This window comes from Garra rufa, chromosome 21, assembly GCF_049309525.1.
Source record: "Garra rufa chromosome 21, GarRuf1.0, whole genome shotgun sequence".
Classification (NCBI taxonomy): Eukaryota; Metazoa; Chordata; class Actinopteri; order Cypriniformes; family Cyprinidae; genus Garra; species Garra rufa.
In genome coordinates this window covers 18,435,552-18,463,051 of record NC_133381.1, presented here as the reverse complement: position 1 = coordinate 18,463,051, position 27,500 = coordinate 18,435,552, and the positions used below count along the sequence as shown (strand labels likewise).

Here is a 27,500-nt window from a genome sequence, read left to right as displayed (position 1 = left end):
AAAACAAAGTGTCTGCCAGGTCCTAAAATAACAGCCCAGAGCCTTACTCAGGTTAGTGCTACTCCATATTTAGGCCAATCGGCGTGAGTGCTGTGGCGCTCTCGGTTCTACGGCCTCTGGTGAAGATTATCTCTAGAGAGACGAGAGAAGAGGCCAGACCGCGGAACCTTGGCGTTTCCATGCCAACGGGGGAGCAAAGTTTCATAAAAAGATGTTTCAGGGCCTTGAGAAAGGCAGGAGGAGATGCAGAAATTAAAACAGTGAAACAAGAAGGCGGTTTGTGGGATTCACAAGGTCGTCCTGCTCAAAACAAATTTGAGGACAACACACCACAGTTTTAAAAATACTTACAGGATCATGTCAAATGAGATGCTTTTCTTACCTCAGAGGTCCTGGTTTTGTTCAGATGTTGTTCTGTGAGTCCGTTCTGCTGTGGCTCTTCACTATGCTCCTGTGAGTTCCTGCTGTTCCTCGTGGCTGCCGAATTCTGTGTGTCATTCTCCCAACGAGCAAAGCCTTTGCTCTTGGATGCTTTGCGGTGTGGCCTGTACCTCATTTTCGGGAAGGTGTGTGACCCGCTGTCTGCGACAGCCACCCAGCCGTTTTCAGGCCATAGGGGTTCTGTCTGCGTAGCCTGACTGGTGGTGGCTCTCTGGAGCCGAACTGAGATGCGCTGGGCTGAACCGGTCATCAGGGTGATGGACTTTCCCTCCAGGTCAGATCCTGATGACGGCGACACAGCAGGGAACGTAAACACCTCATCATCATCTGTGCAAAAACAGGACGAGAATGTTCGCAAAGGGAATATTTCTTCAATATTTTATAATCAGAAATAACAAACAAACCAAACTTGTTCCTCACAAGACTAGCATATTTTAGTCCTACATCATCTGCTGAAACGCCACTCTCTTGTATATGCGTGTACGAAAGTTAGCGGAAGCTAGAGATTACAGTTTATAAAGTTTTAAATATGGATATTTTTCTTATATAAACACATTGATTCACTTCAGAAGGCCTTCATTAACCCCCTGGAGCTGTGTGGAGTACTTTTTATGATGGATGGATGCACTTTATTAGACTTCAAAATCTCCGATTGTATTCGTCTGACAGAAGAAAGTCATATACACCTAGGTTGGCTTGATGGTGAGTAAATCATGAGGTAATTTTCATTTTTGGTGAACTATCCCTTTAAAGGAGTAGTTCACTTTCAGAACAAAAATGTACAGATAATGTACTCACCCCCTTCTCTTCCATGATGTTCATGTCTTTCTTCAGTCGTAAAGAAATGGTGTTTTTTGAGGAAAACATTTCAGGATTTCTCTCCAAATTTGAACTTCCAAAATGCAGTTTAAATGTGGCTTTAATTGACCCCAGCCGAGGAAGAAGGGTCTTATCTAGCGAAACAATCGGTTATTTTCTAAAAACATTTACAACTTGTATACTTTTTAATCTCAAACGCCCGTCTTGCTGAGCTAGACAAGACAAGCATTTGAGGTTAAAAAGTATATAAATTGTAATTTTTATTTAGAAAATATCCCATTGTTTTGCTAGATAAGACCCTTCTTTCCTCAGCTGTGATCGTTTAGAGCCCTTTGAAGCTGCATTTAGGAAGTTCAAACTCGGAGGCACCACAGAAGTCCATTATATTCAGGAGAGAAATCCTGAAATGTTTTCCTCAAGAAACATAATTTCTTTACGACTGAAGAAAGAAAGACATGCACATCTTGGATGACAAGGGGGTGAGTACATTATCTGTACATTTTTGTTCTGAAAGTGAACTACTCCTTTAAGTGTATGATTGTGTGTGCCTGAGAGAGAGAGATCACACTCATCTACGCATTTCACCCTGTTTTACTGTGAGTTAAGCAGATGGTGATGTAATGTACAGGTGTGTTTTCACCTTTACAGGTGGGCAGGTTGGGGCTGCTGGGTAAAGAGCTGTGTGTGAGAACTCCAGGAGACACATTGCCTAGCGATGTGGATCGAGGGAGACGTCGACATGCCAAAACCAGCAGCTCACGGCACTGTTTATGGCAGTTCACACCACAGTCTGAAAACGAACAACAGAAAGTGTGCATTTACCTGAATATATAGTATAAAGGTTAAAAATGTATTAATTATTTTAAAAACTGATTACACACAGATGCATGGGACTGATTTATATTTTTTTTATGTGAAAAACAGGATATCTAACAAACCACTAATATCAACTAAATAAATGTGAAAAAATAAACTATTTTTTACAAGATTAACACCCTCTTCAAACGTCAACATCTATTGTGATTTGCTCAATTTATTTATTTCTTACCTTTGCACTTGTATCCTTGTTTAATAATTCCCCAGAGCTGGACAACGGGGTGAAGAGGAAGGGCATGGAGAGAACAAAATGGAGAGAGAGAAGCATGTGTGTAAATATGAATTGGGAGCAGAAGCAGCAGGTTCATGCTGTTTGAGTTTATGGTTTTCTGTACACAGAACCATGAGTAATAAACAGGATACTTCCACATGTTGCACCCTTCCTGTGCAGTACAGTGTGACAAGGTGGATTTGTGTGTGTGTGTGTGTGTGTGTGCATGTCTGAAAGTCTGTTTAAAAGAATGTGTGTTAACTCAGCGGATTCCTGTCTAACCATCTGTGTAAATGCAGAACAATTTGAGCAGCAGTGACTATGACTAAACACTCACTGTAGTGTATACACTTACTCTATAGTTCATCAGCCTAGAATATTCAGTTCAGTGGCAACAGGAAATGTGTTGAATTTACAAGGAAAGACATCATTTTGTACATAACTTCTGTGTGTCTAGACCCGGAGATTTTTTTATACAATGGCTTCCAAAAGTACATGGAGTATGGTAAAATATCTGAATGTATCAGGTAACAACACAGTATTAAGAATCAAGTGAGTGTAAACTTTTGAACAGGGTCATTTTTTTTATAAATTCAACTATTATTTCCTCTTGTTGACTACATGTAAATGTCTTTTATGTGAAATAATTTATTCAAGTCAGTACTAAATAAAATAACATGAATTTTGCATGATGCCTCTTATTTTGGTAAAATAATTAACATTTTGCAGATTCTGCAAGGAGTATGTAAACTTTTGACTTCAACTGTATGTTGTTTTCTATTGTGTTTCCACTATATTTAAAAAAAAAAAAATTCCAATGGTTTTATATTTTGTTAATATTCTAACTTTCTCCACTGTATCTTGTTGAAAAGTCTGGGGTCGGTAATATTCAGCTGCTTTATTTTTTTTAATCAACGACGCATTTGAAACAGTAATATTGTAAAATATTATTACAAATCAAAATAACCATTTCATATTTTAATATATTATATATGTTAATTTAATTTTTTCATGTGATAGCAGAGTTGACTATTACTCCAGTTGTCATTACTCCAGTCTTTAGGGTCAAACTTAGAAATTATTCTATTAGCTGATGTTCAAGAAACATTTCTTATTATCAATGCTAAAACAGTGCTGCTTAATATTTTAATATTTTTTTTTTTTTATCTTAATTGTAATCTTTTGTAACACTAGAAATGTCTTTACTGTCACTTTTGATCAATTTAAAGCATTCTTGCTAAATAAAAGTATTCAGTTTGTTTAAGAAAAATAAAATGTTACTGACCCCAAACTTTTGAACGGTAGTGTATTTCATTATTTTTAACAGTCAGCCACTTGGCCTGTAATGAGAGGAACAGCAATACAATTTGTAGTTTAACAAGCCAGAAATCTTGGGAGTGAGAAACAGCTAGACACTGTGGTTTTAAGGTCAGATTTAACCTTTAAACACTGTCTGCATTGGTTCAGTGATGTTGTGGTGAACTCAGATCCTGTTAGGTATGCTTGTTTGCATACTCACAACAGAGCTAAAACCCTCAGAAGTCTCCAACTGCACTTTAGTCCTAGAGAGTATCTTTGCATAAGGGTTGCACAGCAGAAATCTCCCAAAATAGATTATCAATTGTGCTTATGTGAAAGCAAAGAAGATTTATTAGTTATTTTATGAGGCAAATAAAATCAGCTCTTACAAATCCAGCGCAGTGTTCACAGAACGTTGGCTTCAGGTAAGTCATCTCCTGGAAGTTGTGAATAAATCCAGGCCCCATCTTACACTGCAGCAGCGGGTTGGCACGCAGGAAATACGCCATCATCTCATCCTTACTGATCAATCCATCCCTGCACAAAAAGAGAGCGCTCATCATAGGATCCTCCAGCTCATAAAGCATTATTTCTTTGCTTCATGTTTCAAAACAGGTAGGATATCCAAATAGAACCATTCGTGTGAGTGCAAGAGCTTAGGAGAAATGCATGCAGTCACACGCCAGTAATGTGGTTAGAGCAATGAACTGCTAAGATGAACCACAGAGATCGCCTGGGGAATTTGTGAGTGTGTGCGTGCCTGATGCTGTGCATCCTTCGCCGGGAGTTATGACCTTCAGTCTTTTAACAGTGTAGCAGGTAACCCACACTGAGCAGCTGCACAGCCTGAAGTCACTAATGCTGCATACACATGATGCATTTCCTCTGATCATTAAAATGAAATACATAAATAAGCTTTCATATGTTCACCCAGTGGTACACAAAGCGCCAGGCTTAAAAACATGCAGTTTTCACAAAACTCAAAAAAACACTGCACTCCAATGCTGTTTAAAAATGTATTATTGTTGTTTAAATATTATATAACGGTGTTGTTTAGTCGGCATGCCATGCTCTGCTCCATTTACAGCGATAAAACAAGTTTAGCACGGTTGAGAAGAACCCTTTGAGGAATTTCCAGACACACTAAATTAACCCTGTCAGAAATGAGATGATGTACCGAAAATGTGTCCCTTCCAATATCATCGAGCACTTCTGAATCTCTGCCCAGGCTTATAAAGGATTATTGAGCTGCTCTCGCCAAGAAACGCTATTAGCAGTTTGGCACTGCAGGGGCCTTTTACAAGAATCACACATTTTGTGTGTGTGTGTTTCCTACTTACTGGTCTTTATCAAGCACACAGAAGGAATCGAGGAAAGGGAAATTTGCAGCGATACTCTCGAAGTCTTCCTGAGATATGTATCCGTCATGGTCGTGGTCGTAGTTACGAAAGACAGACTTCACATGCAATGAAAAACATGATTACACAAGTTTAGTGAAGCTAAACTGGACTGGACTGGCATTGGATATATTCTACCATATAATCAAATTCATCTGATTAAACCATTCAGGAAGTTTGGACATAATTAAACCCTTATATTCTGGTTTTATGGAACTGGAAAACAATTGCTGGCATTTATACATTTGGATTTATAGAAAACATGAACTCTAATGTTTTTAATATCATAAATGTTTGTGAGTTTTGATATTGACAGCATCTTACATCCACAACTTTCCTGATGTGTTTGTTGACCACTGAGGGATCTGGTTTGGTGGTGACCCCAGAGGCCCAGTCAAGAGGAGCCAGAGGTTTATTGGGTGTGGTGGGTGATGTGGGCTGCAAAAAACATGCATGTTATGAAATTATCTCTGTTATGGACTTTTTTTTTTTTTTTTTTTTTTTTTTACAAAAGAACTTTCCAGAAAAAAAGAGAGAGGAAGAAAACGTTTAAAGTTGTAAACACAGTATCACATGGGTTACAAGATAAGACAGCATATTCTTTTACTTTTTTTAATTATTATTTTTACTTAAATAACCAAAACATGTTGAATAAGTGGATATGAGTCATAACACTGCAGTTTAAAAGTTTTGGATAGATTATGTTCATCAAGGCTGCATTTAAAACTGTAATTTTTTTTAATACAATTGTATATTTTAATACATTTTTAAATGTAATTTATTTCTTTGATGGCAGTGTTGTATTATCAGCAGCCAAATGTCTTTACTGTCACTTCTATTCAATTTAAAGGGTTAGCTCATCCAAAATTGAAAATTAGCCTATGATTTACTCACCCTCAAGGCATCCTAGGTTTATATGACTTTCTTCTTTCAGATGAATCAAATCGTTACATTAAAAATTATCCTGGCACTTCTAAGCTTTTCAACGGTCCAAAAGAAGTCCAATAAAGCATATCCATGAAGCTGTCACAGATTGGCCAGGCTCTAACACCAGCCACACCCAGCGATCTCAATCACCAGCATTCGGATGCACGTTGCTACTACACGGACTCATTGTGTCTCGTCAAGAAGTCACAATTAATACCTACCTCAAAGTACTTAACTGTCTCTCTTGTATTCCAGTCTTGTCTTCCTTGTGTCTCCAGTCCAGTCTGCGGTGTGTGTATCCATCCAGCCATCCTCGAAGGACCCGATCCTGCAAAAGAGAAGATCGCATTCATATACTGGTCATCCGAAGTTATATCTATCCATATCCACCATACTCACCTCTCTGGATCTTGTCACGTCATCATTGTCTGCTCTGCTGTTGTTTAATAAACACCATTAACGCTACTTACCTATCTTGTGTGTCTGTGTGCATGACAGATGCCCGGACCGAGACAGTAACAGCATGAGCCTGACAGATCCATTCCAACAGCTGGTAGACTCTCTCATGAGAGCTCTCCAGCGATCCTCTACCACCAGCGCACCTGTCAACACCACCGGCTCGTCACCATTACCCAGCAGTTCTTCTACTACGGTTCCATCCAGTCCCATGGCTCGACCGGAGCCCTACTCTGGCCGGGCGGAGGAGTGCAACGGATTTTTGCTTCAATGTTCACTGGTATTCGCCATGCAGCCAATGTTATATCCCACCGATCAATCTAAAATTGCTTTCATCATTTCATTGTTAACAGGCCCTGCCACATTGTGGCATCAAAATGGACCAGCTACACAAACCATCCACTCTTTCACCGCTCATTTCAAGGAGGTTGTTGGTCAATCTGACAGCGACATCACAGCAGGAGATCAGCTGTATCATTTGAAACAAGGTACCATGTCCATACAGGAATATTCATTGAAGTTCAGCTCTTTGATCACCACCTATCGGCTGGGATTAGAACCAAAACTGTGCAGGCAATTGGCAGCTTTTGATGATCGAGAAGGATTGGAGAAATTTATTCAACTGTCAATCAGATGTGCTGATTGAATGAACGCTTATGCACCAGAAATGACCATTGCCACGCCTGCACTCCTCCGTTCGCCAGAGGGAATGACCCCTCCAGAACCAGCTCCAGAACCGATGATTTTAGAATCCGGAAAATTATCAGCAGCTGATCGGTAGAGGAGGCTGACCCGGGGTCTTTGTCTATACTGTGGAGCCAGCGGACATCTACGGTTGAACTGTCCTTCTAGACCAACAGTTACCAGGGTGAGTGTCATACATACGGATGTGGAAAAATTGCACCCGCTGACCACCAATGTACAATTGTTTACTGCCTCCTTTTCTGTGTCTGCCACAGCTCTCCTTGACTCCGGGTCAGCTGGCAATTTCATCTTAGGGTCCCTCTGCCGCCAGCTCAAGCTCTGCACTCATCCTACGACTACCAACTACAAAATACACTCAATAACTGGAGAATCATTATCTCGCAAACAAGTGCAGAGAAAAACGGATGAAATTCACCTTCAAATCGGCACACTTCACAAAGAGAGGATACAACTACTGGTTCTGGAGGAAGCCACCGTCGACATCATTCTAGGGCACCAGTGGCTGGTGAAGCATGATCCCATCCTCTCTTGGGGCACAGGTGAAGTATTGCAATGTGGTGAAAATTGTTTCAAAACATGCTGTCTTGAAGTTCCACGTCCTGTCAAGAAATCCATCCCTGTATATATCACGTCTGTCGAAAGTCCTGTAGCCCATCAGTTTGTCGATATATATATATATTCCCAGTTCAGTGATGTCTTTTGCCCCAAGAGAGCTTCCCAGCTGCCTCCTCATCGGCCATGGGACTGTGCCATTGACCTGGTTCCCGATGCACCATTGCCTAGAGGGAGGATCTACCCGTTGTCGCTTCCCGAGACCAAGGCCATGGAGGATTACATCAAGGAGGCGCTAAGTCAGGGGTACATACGGCCATCCACTTCTCCAGCAGCATCCAGTTTCTTTTTTGTCACAAAGAAGGATGGAGGACTGCGGCCATGTATTGATTACAGAGCTCTCAACAAATACACTGTCAAGTTTAAATATCCCCTTCCTCTCGTCCCTGCAGCCCTGGAACAATTCCGTTCAGCATGCATCTTCACGAAGTTGGACCTCCGCAGCCCTTACAATCTGGTACAGATACGTGAGGGGGATGAGTGGAAGACTGACTTTGTGACCCCTACTGGCCACTATGAATATTTGGTCTTGAACTACGGTTTAGTAAACGCCCCCTCCGTATTCCAGAACTTCATACATGAAGTGCTCCGGAAATTCCTCCATCGGTCAGTCATAGTGTACATAGATGACATCTTGATTTATTCCCGGAGTAAGGCAGAACATCGCCACCACGTTGCGGAGGTCCTTCAGCGACTGAGAGAACACCAGCTGTACTTGAAGGCCGAAAAATGTTCTTTTCATCAACCATCTGTACACTTCCTCGGATACATCATCGATCATCATGGAGTTCGCATGGACGAGGGGAAGGTGGATGCAGTTGTTTCCTGGCCAGAACCCAAAACCATAAAAGAGTTACAAAGATTCCTTGGATTTGCCAATTTCTATCGCCGATTTATCAAGAATTACAGTCTGATCACCAGTGCACTCACCAATCTCCTCAAGGGTCACCCAAATTTCTCGTCTGGACCGCAGAAGCATCTACAGCCTTCACCAAACTGAAACAAGCCTTCACTCAAGCTCTACTTCTCACTCATCCGGACCCAGACCTCCCTTTCGTCGTTGAAGTGGATGCCTCTACCACCGGAGTTGGAGCAGTACTATCCCAACATCATGGTACCAGATGGGCTCTCTTTTTCACAAGGTTTCAGTTTACCATTTCATATCACCCCGGATCAAAGAATGTACGTGCTGATGCCCTCTCTCGCCTGTTCGAACCTGAGGAAACTACGGACACACCTACCAACATCATTCCCTCCAAGATCATTGTTAGTCCCATCGAATGGACATCCCCTCCAGCGGTCGCCACTCCTGAACCCAGGACTCAGCCGGGCTGCCCTCCAGGACGCCAATACATTCCACGCTCTCTCGTGTGTGGAAGGCCTTCTTCAGACTCCTAGGTGTGACCGTAAGCCTCTCGTCCAGATACCATCCGCAAACTAACGGGCAAACCGAGAGGAAAATCCAGGAGGTGGGGCGGTTCCTTCGGACATTTTGTCACAGCCACCAGGACTCCTGGAGCCAGTTTCTGGGCTGGGCAGAGTACGCCCAGAATTCACTGCGGCAACCGTCCACGGGACTCACACGGAGAACCATCTGACGTACCCGCAGTGGATCACTGGTTCCGGGAGAGCGAGAGAGTCTGGGACAATGCCCATCACCACCTTCAGAGGGCAGTGCGCAGGGCCAAGACCATTGCGGACCGGAGGAAGAATTCGGGTCCTACCTTCACTCCGGGTCAAAAAGTCTGGCTCTCCACCAGGGACATCCGCCTGTGCCTGCCCTCCAGGAAACTCAGTCCCAGATTTGTTGGTCCCTTTACCCTCCTGGAACAGGTCAACCCAGTCACTTATAAATTACAACTTCCACCCCAGTACAAGATTCACCCCACATTTCATGTGTCACTTTTAAAACCCTGTCATGACCCTCTGCTTCCCTCCACAGAGCCTGGCCAAGAAGAGGAAGTGGAAGAAGGCACCATCTATTCCGTCAAGGAGATCCTGATGTCCCGGTGTCGTGGTGGTCGTCTCGAATATCTAGTGGACTGGGAAGCATATGGACCGGAAGAGAGATCATGAGTACCTCATGATGATATCCTGGACCCCACACTCATTGATGAATTCCATGCGGCTCACCCGAACTAACCAGCACCTCGAGGAAGGGGCAGACCACATCGACGCCAGAGAATTTGGCCCTCAGGAGCAGGCCGTGGGGAGGGGGGTAATATCACAGATTGGCCAGGCTCTAACACCAGCCACACCCAGCAATCTCAATCACCAGCATTCTGATGAGTATCACCTGCACCCAATTATCCGTCAGCCTATTTATAAACACACCGCACTTCAGTCATTGTCCGGGCACGTTGCTACTACACGGACACATCGTGTCTCTCGTCAAGAAGTCACAATTAATACCTACCTCAAAGTACTTACCTGTCTCTCTTGTATTCCAGTCTTGTCTTCCTTCCTTCCTTCCTTGGTCATCCGAAGTTATATCTATCCACCATACTCACCTCCCTGGATCTTGTCACATCATCATTGTCTGCTCTGCTGTTGTTTAATAAACACCATTAATGCTACTTACCTGTCTTGTGTGTCTGTGTGCGTGACAGAAGCCTCCTGTAGCGAATCAATGCGTTTTTGTAAGAAAAATATCCATATTTAAAACGTAGTAATCACTTTTCTCTAGCTGTTGTACTGTTGTACACGGAAGCCGTTTCGGGTGGATGGTGTAGGATGTATGCGTTGCGTATGCGCCACTGAGAAGTGACAAATGTGAAAGTGCAGAGGAGAAAGCAAAACAAAGGTCATAAATTAGAAGTAAGAAAACTTTGCTTCCTTTGCTCCTGTGAACAAACATTGTTTTTAGCAAGATCAGGGGCGCATGTGCTTTGTATAACAGCTTACGCATTTGATAGTTAGCGCAAGCTAGAGGAAAGTGATTATTGTGGGTTAAATATGGATATTGTTCTTACAAAAGCGCAATGATTTGCTACAGGAGGCCTTTATTCACACCCCTGGAGCCGTGTGGAGCACTTTTTATTATGGATGGATGCACTTTATTGAACTTCTTTTGGACTGTTGAATAGAAACACCCGCCCACTGCCATTATAAAGCTTGGAAGAGCCAGGACAGTTTTTAATATAACTCTGATTGGATTTGTCCAAAAGAAAAAAGTCATATACACCTAGGGTGCCTTGAGGGTAAGTAAATCATGGGCTAATTTTCATTCAATAAAAGCATTAATTTAGACCCCAAATTTTAAAACAATAGTGAAAGATCACACACAGGCCGTACTGTCATCTTACCTGAGATTTGGGGTTACGAGGTTCTCTAAGAAGGGACAGCTCATAAATTTCATCCTCTGTGTAGTACAGATCCAAGGACAGCTTTACACACACAGACATAAAACAAAATTAAAGCCACTCGTTTTAATTAGTAAATGAAAACCACTGTGATTCAGTGCTGCGGTGAGACTTATTGAATGTGGAGATTTACGAGCACAGATGTGCGAGCAGAACTCACAGTGAGCAGGTAGATCAGGTCCATGTTGGGCTCCACCTGAGCCACAGCGCTCTGCAGGGACACCAGCTCATTAAAAGTGAGATACAGCTGTTGCATCTTCACAATGTTCACCTTCCCATCCTCTACCCAGTCCGGGAAGACCACATGCACGGCGATCAGGTCCTTCAGATGAACACCTAGGATTGGGATCTTGAACCCTTCGCTTTCACTGAAGGCTTTGCGGTAAGCACAGTAATTGCCTTTTGATGAAACCAGCTCTGTCATTTCATTCCAGATCTGTCAATAATATAGAAAATGACAGTTACTGAAATTAATCACCTCTTTCTGAGTTACGTTGTAGATTTCACATGTCTGACCACTTGCTTTTTTTCCCCTTTTTAGCGCGTTTCTCATACACAGGGGCTTGAAATTGTTCTCAGACATTTAAAGTAGACATAAAAAGTGTTCATTTGCATTATATGACAAAATATCAAACCAAATGACATCTGCAACCTGCAACTGTATGATTATGTCTTATACAATGTTTTCTAAAACTAACATCACATGTTCTGCTTCAGCAGTGGGAGTTGGCCTCCAATGACAGCGTGACTTTATGGACAAGGGAGTGAATAGTTTCTTAGAGAAAACTAAACAGCTGTTTTTGTAGTAACTGTTGCACCTTGGTGACCTCTGGGCTGAGGTGAGAATGAGTTTCCTTCAAGCGGGAAATAGAGCTGTGACTCAGACCCCCGACCACAGCCATCAGCGTGTTAAAGTTCTGAAGGTGGAGCAGTTTCTGAAAGAGACAAAAGAGACTGTCAGATCGATAAATAGATAGGATATCTGACAAGATAGACAGACGTAAAATAGATGGATGGCTAGATTAAGACATTTTACATAAAAGACTATAACATATAGTCCACACGAGAAAATAAATAGTTGAATTTATCAAAAATGATCCTGTTCAAAAGTTTACATACACTTGATTTTTAATACTGTGTTGTTACCTGAATGATCCACAGCTGTTTTTTGTTTTGTTTTTTTTGTTGTTTAGTAATAGTTGTTCGTGAGTTCCTTGTTTGCCCTAAACAGTTAAACTGCCTGCTGTTCTTCAGAAAAAACCTTCAGGTCCCACAAATTCTTTGGTTTTTCAGCATTTTTGTGTATTTGAACCCTTTCAACGACTGTATGATTTTGAGTTCCATCTTTTTACACTGAGGACAACTGAGGGACTATGCAACTATTAAAGAAGGTTCAAACGCTCACTGATGCTTCAGAAGGAAAATCCATGCATTAGGAGCCGGGGAGGGAAAACTTTTTGAATTTGAAGATCAGGGTTAATTTAACTTATTTTGTCTTCTGGAAAACATGTAAGTATCTTCTGTAGGGCAGTACTAAATTATAAAAAGTAATGTTTAAGCAAAATAAGAAAAATGTACACATCCTCATTCCAAGTCTTAATGCATCGTTTTTCCTTCTGAAGCATCAGTGAGCGTTTGAACCTTTTGTAACAGTTGCATATGAATTTATTAGTTGTCCTCAGTGTGAAAAGATAGATGTCAAAATCATAGAGTCATTGTTGATAAGGGTTCAAATACACAAAAAAGCTGAAAAACCAAAGAATTTGTGGGATCTGAAGGACTTTTCTAAAGAACAGCGGGCAGTGTAACTGTTCTGTACAAACAAGGGACTCATGAACAACCACTAGAAAAAAAAAACAGCTGTGGATCATTCAGGTAATAACACAGCTTTTAGTATATGTTAACTTTTGAACAGGGTAATTTTCAAAAATAAAAAATTAACTTTTTGCAGTTTCTGCAAGGTGTATGTAAAATTGTGACTTCAACTGTAGATAGATAGATAGATAGATAGATAGATAGATAGATAGATTTGATCCATAAGTTCACATATAATATAAGGCTTTTCATTTGCAGCATAATTGCACAAGTGCTGGCTGATCTCATAAAAGCAGAGCTCTCCTTTATTACTGGAGCTCCAGCGACTCGACAGCTCGACACTTAACATCTATTAGCTGACACGGATCATGCCCAGCAGGCCTTAAAACAGATACTAAAAGCACAGGCTTTGTACTGAAGGGATGCCTGGGTGCTCTTCACAATAGAGGCGTTTCATACACCCCCGGCGGCGTGAGAGCAGGCAGGCGGCTCCCTCGCACTCTTTCGCTAGCAGACATTTACATATCAAAGAGCCTGGAAATGTCATCTAGCTGCTTTCAGAATGCACAGACAGAAACTGGTTTGCTGGGTGAAGGGTCTCGCATTTGCGTAATCAACGGTACAGTTAGGTAGCGTGTGTTACCCAGCATGTACGTTTATTTTTCAGAATACTGAAGTCTTTCGTAATGAGTAAATCAGTTCATGGGCTTTATCACCTTGAAGTTGCATTTCCTTTGATTTACTTTCATGTCGTTACAAACCTGTAAGACCTTCGTTCATCTTTAGAACACAAATTAAGATATTTTTGATGAAATCCGAGAGCTAGGGCCAGAAAGGTAATAAGGACATTGATAAAAAAAGACCATGTGACATGAGTGGTTCAACTGTAATGTTATAAAGCTACGAAAATACATGTACATGTAATTCTGGTACTTGATTGTTGTCTATGCAGAGTCAGAAAGCTCTTGGATTTCATCAAACATATCTGAATTTGTGTTCCGAAGATTAATAAAGGTTTTACGGGTTTGGAACGACATGTGGGTGAGTAAATAATGACAGAATTTTCATTTTTAGGTGAACTATCCCTTTAATTTTTAAAGAAAATTCCTATTCCTGAGTATTTCTTTTAGGCAAGCTGAACATACATGTAGGTTCTTACCTGTGCAACATGGATGTATTTGTTGATGACCTCTGCTCTGTGCTGAGGTGTGAGTTTACTGAGAACCATCAGTTGAACCCACTGGGAGATCCCATTAAACAAAGCGATGGAGCGCTCTAATGTGGGGTTATCTACTAGACAGCCATGAATCACGTAACTCTGGTAATCTGTGAACTGAGCACATAAACAAAGCATTCATACTAGTTTTAGAGAGAAACTAAGTACTTCAGCTGTTCAATAATAACACAACTTTTCCAGTAACAAACTGATTTTTGATACTTGTGAATAAACTTGCTAAATGAAATAGCCAGTCTGAATGTAGCGTTAGAAGTAAATCTGGTTTTATTGTAGTGAATCGATTCATTCAAATGGTTACTGATTTATTATGGTAGATCAGTTCGCTCTAAACTCTCTCATATGTGACCCTGGACCACAAAACCAGTCGTAAGTAGCATGGGTATATTTGTAGCAATAGTCAACAATACATTGTATGGGTCAAAATGATCAATTTTTCTTTTATGCCAAAAATCATTAGGATATTAAGTAAAGATTATGTTCCATGAAGATATTTTGTAAATTTCCTACCATAAATATATCAAAATGTAATTTTTGATTAGTAATATGTACTGCTAAGAACTTCATTTGGACAACTTTAAAGGCGATTTTCACAATACTTGCACCCTCAGATTCCATCTTTTTTAAAATAGTCGTATCTCAACCAAATATTGTCCTATCCTAACATGAGTTTGTTTCTTCATTGGAACATAGTTAGAAAAATGTAGCATTACATCACTTGCTCACCAATAGATCCTTTAGAATGAGAGTGCAAACTACTACTACTGAGGGTGAGTATAATCAAATTTTCATTTTTGGAATATTCCTTTAAATGTCATGGTTTTCCAGAGCTTCTATCTCATTATTTTTCCAAAGCTTAGTACTGATTTAGAAGGATGGAATGGATAAAGGAAGGATGTTTGTTAACTTAAAAAAAACACTTGAGTGTTAGCTGCTAAGAATAACAATGTAGACTGACGGAAAAAATCAGCAGAGCTGATAAGTAAACCAAAGTGTGTTCTCATATGCATAGTCTTTTTTCTTTCTATATCACAAAAACAAACACACACACTCGCATTATCTTCACTGACGCAAGTCCTCTACAGCTGCCGGCCTTCCCAGGTGAAGGAAACACTCTATTTTTCCATTTCTGCTGTGCACACTAACCGATATCCTCCTGATTGACTTGTACTCTAAGAAGGTGAGGTGTTCGGCCAACTCGATGGGTTCCAGATGATCGAACAGCAGTGACGCTTTACCCTTCTTCACCTGCTTCTTTCGCTGAGTCAGTTTACGCATCCAGTCATACGAGGGGCTGAGGAGACAAACATGTTTTATGTTCATCTTACACAATGCATTCAAATTGTTTCGTTTTCCAACCTTTCAGTATTATTATATTCTCCAACAGTTTAACAATATTATTTCAACATAACATTCATACAACGGATCTTCCTCTACACAATGTCAAACTGTTGTCTTAGGCTCATTAACTAAATATGACAAGACATCTGCAATAATTTCATAATATAATCATGAAATGATCTCATTAATTATAATGTGCAAAATTTAAGATGCCATTCAGCGTTAATTAGTGACAAAGTCTAAGTGACAGGTGCATAATGCTCTATGCAATCATTCCACATAATCTGAATCAGTGATTAAAACACATGCTCATTAGTGTCAAGTTATGCCATAAAAGGGCAACATTTGAATTCATAACAAAGTGTGTTCATTTTAATCAAAACGCTGCTCTGATTAAAGGCAAATAGGTCAATAGTAATGACACAGTCAATGATCGGCACGCTGTGAGCAGATGCGCAACCATCAGACCTGTGCAAGTGTTTGTGTGTTGTAACAGCACTCACATTGTGGATATGTCAAGTAGTTTAATGTGCTCGTCACCACCCAGCTGAGCGGCTGCATCTCGAAACTCTTCTGTAAGACGGATCAAACCTAGATCCAGATCAAACTCTGCAGGGAATTCAGCTATCCAGTACCTACACAAAAACACACAAGACACATTGGTTTGAAACCCGTAAATTACATGCACCCTCAATTTCATTGCTCTGGTTTGTGTTTATCAAAGTGTGACTGCAGATTGATGCGCAATCAAATAATAAATATCAGCTTTCGCTCAGTACTGCTTCAGCTGTCATGTTTAATGCTATTTGATATCAGGTAACAGTCTTGAGAAAAAATTCAAACACATCCTCACAGTACTTGTGGGGAACTGTAACCTTAATGCAGAGTTTGTCTAGACCACAATCGCAAAAGATCGAAACAGCTCACAACTCTGCATACATTGGTTTTGTCGGTTTGCTGTTTGTGCTAATTAAACTCATCATAAAAAAAATATTGTGGCTGCACCATGGTACAGTCATGCTGCAAGATAATACTTTGAATCAAGAATGACCATATTTATATGCAGCAACACAGTGTTTCGATAGAATTTCATGATACTTTAAAGCTGTGGTTCTTAATTGGTCTGCAGGTCAGACAACAAGGAAAAACAATAAATAAATGGTAATCAAAATAACGGTATTATCCTGCAAAGTTAGGAGGGAGGAGAAAACTCTACCTGCTTTTTTTCTTTTGTTGTTGACGTTAAACGCTGTACATCCAATTGACTACAATGTTTTGGCAAAAGAGGCCAAAACCACCTAATTATGTAATGTAATGTAAAATATAAATGTTTAATATTAGAATGATTTCTGAAGGATTATGTGACACAGAAGACTGAAGTAATGGCTGATAAAAATACAGCTTTACCATCACAGAAATAATAGAAAACATTTTAAATCATAGCCTAATAATATTTCACAGTATTACAGTCTATACTGTTTTTTATGGAAGCCCACTTCCGCCGTGAATAAAAAAGATAATTGAGACTTTATATCTCACAATTCTGATTTATTTTCTCACAATTGTGTTTACATCTCACAATTCTGATTTTTTTTTCTCAAACTCACAATTGCATGTTATAAAGTCAGAACTGCGAGACTCACAGCAGTGACTTTTTTTTCTCAGAACTGCGAGTTTATATCGAGTTATCAAGTCAGAATTGTGAGATATAGACTCGCAGATATATTTTCCTATCAAAACTGGACTTTATAACACGCAATTGCAAGTTTATATCTCACAATTCTGAGAAAAAAAGTCAGAACTGCAAGATATAACCTCGCAATTGCGAGAAAAAAAAGTCAGAATTGCGAGATACAAAAAGTCAAAATTGTGACTTCATATCTCACAATTCTAAATTCAAGATTTTAGAACTTGCAACTGTGAGTTTATAGCCTGCAATTCCAACTTTATTTCTGAGAATTCTGAGAAAAAGTCAGAATTGCGAGTTTGTATCAGGGAATTCTGAGAAAAAAAGTCAGAATTGCAAGATGCAAATTTGCAATTGCAAGAAAAAACGTCAGAATTGTGATAAAAAAAAAAGTAGCAGTTACCTTCTTTTTAAATTCAGTGGCGGAAACGGGCTTCCATATTTTTTTTACTGCAGTGATCACATAAATGTAGCCCTGGGAAGCATAACAATCTTCTTTTGAAAACATAAAAAAAAATCTCAGAAAAACATGACATGATTATTTTTTTTTAAATGGTACTACTATAATACTTGTTTTGTTAGCGTAGTTCAGGCATGCAGAGTTGATTTCCTGCGGACCTCCTGAAACACAGCAACAAATCTAGCCTGATTGAATATATCCAGTAAATATCAAGGCTACATTTTAAATCAAGCAAGGTTACTTTTCCCCCAACAGGATGCAGTTCTACAAAACACTGACCTCTTTCATTTTGTGATGTTTTTGTTTTGGTGACTCTCACCAAGTCCCTGGAGAAAGGAACGGACGAAGTGTATTTATGTCAGATGTGTGTAGTTTATCATTAATTATGTAGATGTTTTTGACTGCCGGACTCACTGAGGGCACTGAGACACAAAAACACATTCTTTTCTTGCTTTTCTGTTTTTTTGAGACATAAACATCAGCTGGAATTTGTGCCCGGTGTGAGTCAGAGTGACATCATGCAGTTAGGAGGTGTATTGTGTAACTGGGCATAGTAGTGAGACCAATGAAAGAAGGGGTCAAAAGGTCATCAGACATGCATCTTAACCTAAATTTACCTCAATTCACACTGATAACTGATAAGTTACACTAACCTAAATTTCTTTACAAGAGTTTGCATGGCCATGGTCAAATTAACTAGAGTAGTGATCTAGAAACAGGGCAGAAATCCTATATCTTATATCGATATCTTTAATTATCTTTAATTATAAAATGTTAATTTCCAGTTTAAACCTTTCACCGTATTGATCACTTGTGGTGTTCCCAGTCAAAAAAGAGATAGTTCACCAAAAAAAATAAATAAATAAATAAAAAAATTCTGTTATTAATTACTCACCTTCATGTCGTTCCAAACTTGTAAGACTGTTGTTTGTCTTCAGAACACAAATTAAGATATTTTTGATGAAATCTGAGAACTCTCTGACACCCCAAAGATAGCAAGGGTCCTAACACATTCAAGGTCAAGAAAGGTACCAAAAACATTGACAAAATAGTCCATGTGACATCAGTGGTTCAACTAATTTCATGAAGCTACAAGAATACTTTTTGCTCCAAAGACGAAAAAAAGTCTTACGGGTTTGGAATGACATTAGGGTGAGTAATTAATGTCAGAATTGTCATTTTTGGGTGAACTACGGTGCCTTGCGATTTTTTCACATTTTGTTATGTTGCTGCCTTATGTTAAACTACTTTAAATATTTTTTTCCCACATCAGTCTACACTCCCTACTCCATAATGGCAAAGCAAAAAATAGGTTTTTAACATTTGTGCAAATTTATTAAAAATAAACAGATGAAAAGATCCCGTTGCATAAGTATTCATACCCTTTTCTGGGACACTCGAAATTTAGCTCAGGAGCATTCATATTGCTTCTAGATGTTACTACACTTTAGATGGAGTTAAACTGTGGCAAATTCATTTGAATGAGTATGATTTACAAAGGCACACACCTATCAGAAAAGGTCTAACAGCTGAAAATGCATATCAAAGCAAAAACCAAGTCCTGAGGTCAAGATAACTGCCTGTAGAGCTCAGTGACAGACTTGTGTAAGGAAGAGTTTAGAAAAAATCTGCTGCATTGAAGGTTTACAGAAGCATGTAGCCTCCATTATCCATAATGGAAGATGATTGGAACAACTAGGACTCTAGAAAATGTCTGCCAGCCCCCATCCAAGCTGACAGAGCTTGAGAGGTGAAAAGGTGAGGCAAAGAATGGTAGATAATTGCCAAATGCAGATGTGCAAAGCTTGTCACATCATACCCAAAAAGACTTGAGGCTGTAAAGGTGCTTCAACTATGTACTGAGTTAAGGGTATGAATACTTATGCAATGTACTTAATTCAGTGTTTTATTTTTAATAAATTTGTAAAATTTGCAAATCTGGTTTTTGCTTTGTCATTATTATGGTGTATGGAGTGTAAATTGATCTGGGGAAAAACTAATTTAAAGCAGTTTAACATAATGCTGCAACAAAACAAAATGTGAAAAAAAAAAACGAAGGCACTGTATCCCTTTAAATTCGTTTGTATGGCAATTTGTTTTCTTTCTATTAGAACCATTTTTGTATTTCTTTTTGGAAATCTGCCTGATTGTAGGCCTCACTGAGCTGATCTTATTTACCTTCTTTTCACCTTTTCACCAGGAACACCACAAGTGTAACAAAGCTTCAAAAAAATCCCCAACACGTACAACATTTAAAAAAATTGTTATATGTTGTGGGAGCAAAGTCAGTAGGTTTTAGTCTAATATGATAACAATAACAAGCATTTTTGGAAGAAAAACAAAAAACAAAGAAAATCCTCTCAGGTTCAAAATGACTGGAACAAGGCTGGAATACACCACATGACTTTTTCTCCCGATTTACTGTCCGAAGAACTTGTTGAAAATTAGAGCCAGTCTGCAGATTTTAGTTGGTCAGATTCAGATTTTTTAGATTCAGACTATAATTCCGTCCAGTTGGAGGATTAGCAATCATGTTTGACATTTTCAGATGATTTTAGAAAACATATTGTTTTCATTTGTGACGCTGCTTGAGTTTGATGTAATTGGAACAACTTTAATATCTGGTAGGGTATGACCCTTAGTCATTTAGTGTATCATGCCCAATTTTTCCTTTGTTCCTGTTTACAAAGTTGGTAAGTGTATGATGTCTATTGTTTCAAAAATCTGTTCAGATTTTAAAAGTCATGCAACGTATTCTAACTTTTAGATTTTGATTCCTAGATTATTATATAGTCTTATATTTATTCTCAAAACAAATCCTGAAATCCTGAATAAAAGCCTGTGGTTTTGGTGGAGTGATAGATCTGAAAACTGGCAGGCAGATGTGAATAGAGAAGAAAGGAAAGGTTGCCTGAGGAGATGTGCTTTGTGAATAATAGATGGATGAATCGCTGAATCATTCTTTGTTGTGCACTAAAACACAAAATGTCCACTGTGGACAAACGTTAATCTGATGGAGCGATGCATGTCCTTGTGACATCATCGCTCCTCATTCTGAGCGCATGCGACAGTCACGCAGCCCCCGGAGAAAAAAAAGGAAGAACATAAGGGGAATAAAAAAAAAAAAACGAAAACACTATATAATAGCCTCCTCACGACATGTTCTGTTGTTGCCTAGCAATGCAAATAAACACCTTAAATCATTCACAAGAGGAAACTCATGGGGAAATAAATGGGTTGTTTATCTTGTTAAACGGAAGCTTGTTTTTATTTACCTCATTAAATAGCAGATCTTCAGTCGTGTCCGCTGGCAGTCATCTCCCCGACAGTCACGATATGTGATAGAGAGTCAAGGAGCATTAACACGCTGGAGAATGAATGGATGGATGTATATGCACACATACAGTATGCAACGAATGAATGGCATTGCATTACACAATGAAAGATATTATAAAAGAAAGATTTCACAAAAAGAAGTTTGTTTGGTTTAAAATAATTGCATTAATGGCTAAGAAACTTGAAGTAAATTTTGAAAAAGCTTAGAGTAGCATGATTTTCTAGGAGATGCCACTTGGTATACCAACATTGCACACTTTTAAAAACAGATATCTACTGAAACATCAAACACAAACCACACACTCGCTCATACTAGACCGCCACAGGATATATAATCAGAAGTTTCCCAGCGAGCTCGGTGGAGGACACATACCAGCGATGCATCAGCAGAAGGGTTCGGGGGAGCTGATTTTCATGCAGCTCTCCTTCATCATCTATATCATTGAGTCAGAGACAGTCAGAGAAAGAGGGAGGAATATTATAAAAAAAAATATACAGTTGCAATCAAAATTATTCAACCCCCCCAGAGACTGCAGTACTTTACAAATGTTTTTTGCTCTTTCTGAAGATCCAGGACTAAATTGCATCTACAACAGTTTTCTGGCATATTAAAAAGTGATAATGTCAATATATAATGTAATGTTTTTGAGTTATAGGATTTTTTAATAACACAGCTATGTCAGAATTATTCAACCCCTATTCAACATTGCTGTTTTAAGACAGTTATTTTTATGGTAAGGAACAAAATTGTCTTAAGCCTTTACAAACTTATTAAAAATGAAATTAGCTTGGAGTGTAACACATAGTATACTCTTAGCCCATGCATGTGCTGAAGATGAGTAGCAAATATGGTAAAGTCAACAAAGCACACACAAAATCAATAGAGAAGAAATCAGATGTGAAATTCAATGTGTTGAACCAGAAAACCTTTGAGGCTGTTGAACAAAAAAAGCACAATATCATAAAATGTTTTACCAGATCAACTGTACTACAACTGTTCAACAGATCAAATGTACAGCCAAAGACTTGCAAGATGACCCGACGAAAGGAGGAAAAACATTTTGATGCTGTGTACAAGAGGACCACTAGCCAAGTGTAGTCTTCATGTTGAGGCATCTTGCTGAATACCATTCTTGACCAAGAAGAACAAAAAGGCTGCCTTGAACATGCTATTCATTTGGATAGACCTGTGAAGTGCTGGAAGAATGGGACTGGGACTTTTTGGATGTATGGATCAGCAGTATGTCTGGTGCAAAAAAGACAAAGCTTATAAGCAGAAGAACACTATCACCATCGTCAAACATGGAGGTGGACCAGTCCTGTTATGGGGTTGTTTTACTATAGAAGGAAGTGGAAAACATGACCATACAAAGGATATCATTGATTTATTAAAGTATCAGACCATTTTGGCAAACATTGTGATGCCTTTTGTGCAAAGTCTGAAGCTAATAATCAATGGACTTTCCTGCAGGACAATCATCCCAAAGTATACATTCAAATCTACTTAAGCTTGGTTTAGGAATCAGTCATAGAATGTTTTTAAGTGGCCTGTTCAGTTTCTAGATTTAATTTCTCATTGAAAATACATGGTTGAATTTGAAGCAAGCAGTGGCAAAGTAAAAACCAAAGATTATCAGTGATCTGAAAGCTTTTTCAGGGGAGGAATAGCCCAAGATTGCAGAAGAAAGGTGATGGAAGCATCTAAGCACTTCCAGGCAGTGTTTATTGGTGGTTTTAAAGAATAAAAGATTCTACACCAAATTTACTTTCAGGGGTTGAATAATTTTGAACATAAATGTTTAGAGCCAATTCGATTTTTTTTTTTTTATTATTATTCATCAACTTACGTTCTCAGAATTACTCAAAAGTGTATTAATAAACTTTCTTTAATAGTTTACTGATGCCTTTGTTGAATTGTTTTCACAAAATGTTGTTCTCTGCGGCAAAATGTCTTACAGGTCAGGGGGGGTTGAATAATTTTGATTGCAACTGTATATATATTATATATATCTTATATAACCATAATATAAAAATAATAATATAAGAAAATTTAATAGAAAATATAGCTAAATTAATGATTAAAAAGCATTTTTGGGAAATCCAGGTAATTTACCATACAAATATTATGTTTTTCAATGTTTATGACTGTTACAGCACCAGCTGTGGTCCTATCCATTTAAAATTTGCATGCTTGTTTAGAATCATCTGTCAAATGTGCTTAACAGGTTATGTGAAGTTTTAAGCTTTCCTTTTGCCTTTATAGGATTTTGGGTAAATTTAGACAGGCCCCTTTTCTAAACAAACCCGATATAGCTTCCCAAAAAGTAAGTTTAAATAGTTTTTTTGATAATTATTGGCCTAGAGAGTCCAGATAATTGCAGTGTTTTTTCCAGATTGATCTAAAACCCTAGGACTAATTTGTAAAAGTAGTTTTTCTGATCTCAATCATTTAACAAATTATTTGATTGACAGCAGTGGTTCTAGAGGCAAAGGTGTCCGGTATGAGTTCTATCATAGGATATGAATATCGTGCGTATGAAATTTTGTCGGCCAATAGTGGCCATGTTTTTTGAGATACACATATGTCCTTCTAGACACTTATGGTACTTTGGACCAAGACCGTACACAACGATTTTCAAGTTGATAGGACAAATGGTTGTGCAGTTATAGCCATTTTTATGTTTTTTTTTCCCTCTTATAGCTCTGCGATTTTTTCCCTGTGACCTCACATTGAGCTCTTACATAAGTGTTCTGCGTTTGGTGGAGATATCTCAAACTATCTAAAAGTGGCCCTGCCTGGCACCAAAACATTATACTTTTTTTGGATAATTATTGATATTCACTCTTCAGAGAATCTTTCTGCACTGGTTTGGTTTCCAATCGGGCAAAAAACCTAGGACTTGCTCGCAAAAGTAGTTTTTTCAAAAAATATCCAAATACCCCAAAATCTGCCAGGCTAATGATCGTATCTGAGGAGTGCATTTGTCTGGCGTGAACCAAGGATTCCAACATGACACTTGAGCCTGCGATTGACGGTTTAGGAGTTACGAGAGATTTCGTACTTTTGATCGCTGTAGCGCCCCCGTCAGGCCAATTGGGGTGAGCTTTGGTCATGTTGTAGGCAGTGTGAGTACTACCATTTCTCCTAGTTTCAAGTCTCTATGACTTATGGTTTGGTCTGAACGATCAGTTTTATGTGAGATCGCTGATCCGTGGCCATTCTAACAAATACAATAGGGTTTCAGCGCTACATGCTTAAACCCCTAAAAAGAAGGATCACATATTTTAGTATACTGCAGATTTATGAATAGCAGCTCAAAAACACAGATACGATATGAGATACAATATGATACATATATGAGAACATTTTGATATAAAGATCTAATGGAGGATATCAGTAAACAATCGATAATGGATCAATAACATTGATTAGTAATTATACTGATCAATAAGAACAGTAATTAATACAAGCAATATGACCAGGAATTTTAAGTATGATCATTTATAGTTATTAGCAACTATGATTAGGCATAACAGCGGTCATTAATTATAAACAATCACAGCAATCCAATAGTCAGTTAATGAATTGGAACAAACATAAGATCCAGCAACTGAGCTAGTCTGAGAGTGGAGTATGAATCTGTTGGAAATGTACAAACTGCCATTTTATACTCACCAAACGCATGAATGCAGGCTTCCAGCAGTAGCTCCAGAGAAGCAGCTTTCCCTAGCGTAGACGACCCCATGACCTCCAGTCCGACCTGACCTCACTGGGACATCAGCTCTCTGCCATTAGGCAGGCCACCCTCTCTCTTTTCTTTTCTCCTCTCTTCCAGTTCTCGTCTCCTTTAAATGTGCTCAGTGTGCTCAGCTAAACAATGGTCGACTCTGTGCCTCACTGCGGAAACAAACAAAACACTGTCAATTATTAAAAAAAGGTTACAGAAATATTTTATGAAGCCTTTCACATGCTTGCACCAAGGGGCTTTATAGTGAATGAACTGATGAGGCTTTATAGTGAATGAACTGATGCTGTTCAGCAGTCACCTAACCTTCAGAAGATGCTCATCATCAACCATAGGTGGTCAAACTAAATTAGCAGTTTCATTGTTCATTTATTTTATATGAGGTTAGTCATTTTTGCTGAATGTTCAAAACCATGGTTTAAAAAAAATCTCTGCCAGAACTTTGTGTAAATTAAGCTATCACTTAGTAAGAGTTAGCTAGTTGGTTTTGTAGTGCTGGGCGATATATCGGTTCAAACAGTAAAGCGGTTTGAAATTACACACACAGTATGAATAAAAAAGAAAAAAAAAACGTTACAGGTACAAGTGGCTAAGCAATGTAAACAACGTCTTGATTTGAGAGCAAATCCCTGTTAACTGAATACACTTCTGACTAATGGTTAGAGAACTATTAGTAACATACAACTAATTCTTTAACTGGGCAAATAAACCAAATGCAAACAGCCGTTAACAGAAGCCAGGGACACCAAAGATGAATGCAAAGAGGAGAAAATACTGTAGCAGGCAGAGCAAACTCACTGTTCACAATGCGTGAAATTACCTAATGGAAGAAATCCTGAATTGGGGATGGGGGTTCATATGAATCTCTAAGGGGAACTGACTGTCTTTAGAAAGGTTTAGATGGTATTTTCTTCTCTTCTTACCTCCATATAAATCATATATATGTACCCAAGGAAACACTGTATCGCTGCTGTTCCATAAGTGCCATCTGCTGTCAGAGAATAAATCTGCATTCTCATTAAGCCCCTCTGCTGTTTCTGTTTCGTGCAATGTTATATTTACCATAATTTCAACAAGCTAAGGTTAGACCATTCTGTTTTTGCTTCAAATTTTGAAATGATCCAATCTAATTTACATCAAAAAATGTTCATGCTACATGTAGCATGTGTGTTTGGATCGTGATTGAAATGCAGTGGTTCTGTAACCGTTTCATGCATTCTAATTCATAGAAAGGCACAGTCAGAGAAAAGCTGTAATAAACAATGAAACCACCAGAATCCTTAAAAAAACCCTGTGATATATATTTTTGGTTAAACCTCCCAGCACTAAAATCAATATTTAATAAATAATAATATCCTAAAGTCGTCATGAAATTAAAATGTACTTTATATACTTTGTTAGCACACACTGCTAGTCTTGAAGAGAACAATTAATCTGCAAAGTAATTCACTGGAAAATCAAAAATCTGAAAATTTGCTTCCGCTCTGGAATGGCATTCTTTCTCTGATGATGTCTGCCTGACAGCTTGGGTGAACCACGCCCCTCCAACCATTAGTCATATAGTCATTTGATACTCTGAGACGAAAAGGATTCAGATCTAGCAGTTTTTAATGCTTTTCTATAGGAGAAGGTACTTTCCTGCCATGCAATATGAAATACTTTTAGTTTAGTTTTCTTCCAGCTGCGCTCCATTTTCCAGGCTGCTCTCTTTAGGGCACGAGTGTGCTCATTATAAAAGCAGCAAAGTGACTTTTCACCGACTCCCAACTTTTTTAAGCCTGATCGACTGAAGTTATGATTGCTTGCTCTTCATCACACGCCAGCTGTTGTGAATGTCCTCAGGACAGCTGGACATTGCGGTGGATCAGAGGTAAAAAAAATATATATATATAAATACTGTTCAGTTTCTTGCACAGACCGATTGTTTCATGTGTTAAGACCTCAATGAATCATCACAAGCCACAGGGTTTAATTTGGTTGTGTCTGGTTATGTTTTTTTGACTGTCAAATCTGCGGATCCCATTGACTGCCATTATATGACTGACAGACTGCACCGGTTTGAGTTAAAAATCTTTGTTTGTGTTTTACTGAAGAAACAAAGTCACCTACATCTTGGATGCCCTGGAGGTAAGCAGATAAACATCAAATTTCATTCATTTATTTCATTTTTTGGGTGAACTTTCCCTTGAACCTTTTCCCCGCCAAACACAGAATTTTCTGTTTTCTGTGTTTTAATTGTTATCAATCTGAGGTGCTATTATGCATGTCCTGAATGAGTCTAGAATGTGCCAATCAAAAACACAGACGAGGAAGATGCAGAAATGAACGATCTTGTATGTTCCCCTTCTGAAAAAAAACAGCATATGCTGGTTAGGTATGTTTTGGTGCTGGGATGCTGGTTTTAGCTGGTTTATGCTGATCCTTTGCTGGTTAATGCGGGTCCTTAGCTGGTTAATGCTGGTCTTTTGCTTGTTTTATGCATAAACCAGCAAAGGACCAGCTTAATCCAGCATACCAGCATCAAAACCTACCTAACCAGCATATGCTGTTTTTTTCAACAGGGTAGGCATATGCATATGAAAAATAATGTGATCATCAACACTAAGCTGCATATAAATGAAAAATGCCTAATGTTTGAAGTGAAATGTTGATCCAGGAACTGGTAAAGGACTGTGCAAGCTTTAGAAGTGCTGATGGAAGCAATCTGAGGCATCTTTGTTTGATAATAGTATATTTGTATATTTGATAAAAATGCGATTTCTCAGCTTGCTTTTTT

The 27,500-nt window shown here is 38.8% G+C and overlaps 1 protein-coding gene across 1 annotated transcript; it reads right to left on the bottom strand.

Moving 5' to 3' along the window:
* Positions 1-256: 256 nt before the first annotated feature.
* rasgrp3 (RAS guanyl releasing protein 3 (calcium and DAG-regulated)) lies at positions 257-24,724 on the bottom strand. The gene is made up of 15 exons (XM_073827273.1): positions 24,655-24,724; positions 21,310-21,412; positions 20,918-20,980; positions 15,999-16,130; positions 15,301-15,448; positions 14,080-14,253; positions 11,924-12,040; positions 11,266-11,541; positions 11,049-11,129; positions 5,368-5,481; positions 4,987-5,102; positions 4,036-4,183; positions 2,309-2,345; positions 1,901-2,050; positions 257-768 (listed from the first exon to the last, which is right to left on the bottom strand). The coding sequence occupies exons 1-15, from the start codon at positions 24,722-24,724 to the stop codon at positions 356-358; spliced, it is 2,142 nt and encodes a 713-aa protein (XP_073683374.1). The 3' UTR covers positions 257-355.
* Positions 24,725-27,500: the final 2,776 nt, after the last annotated feature.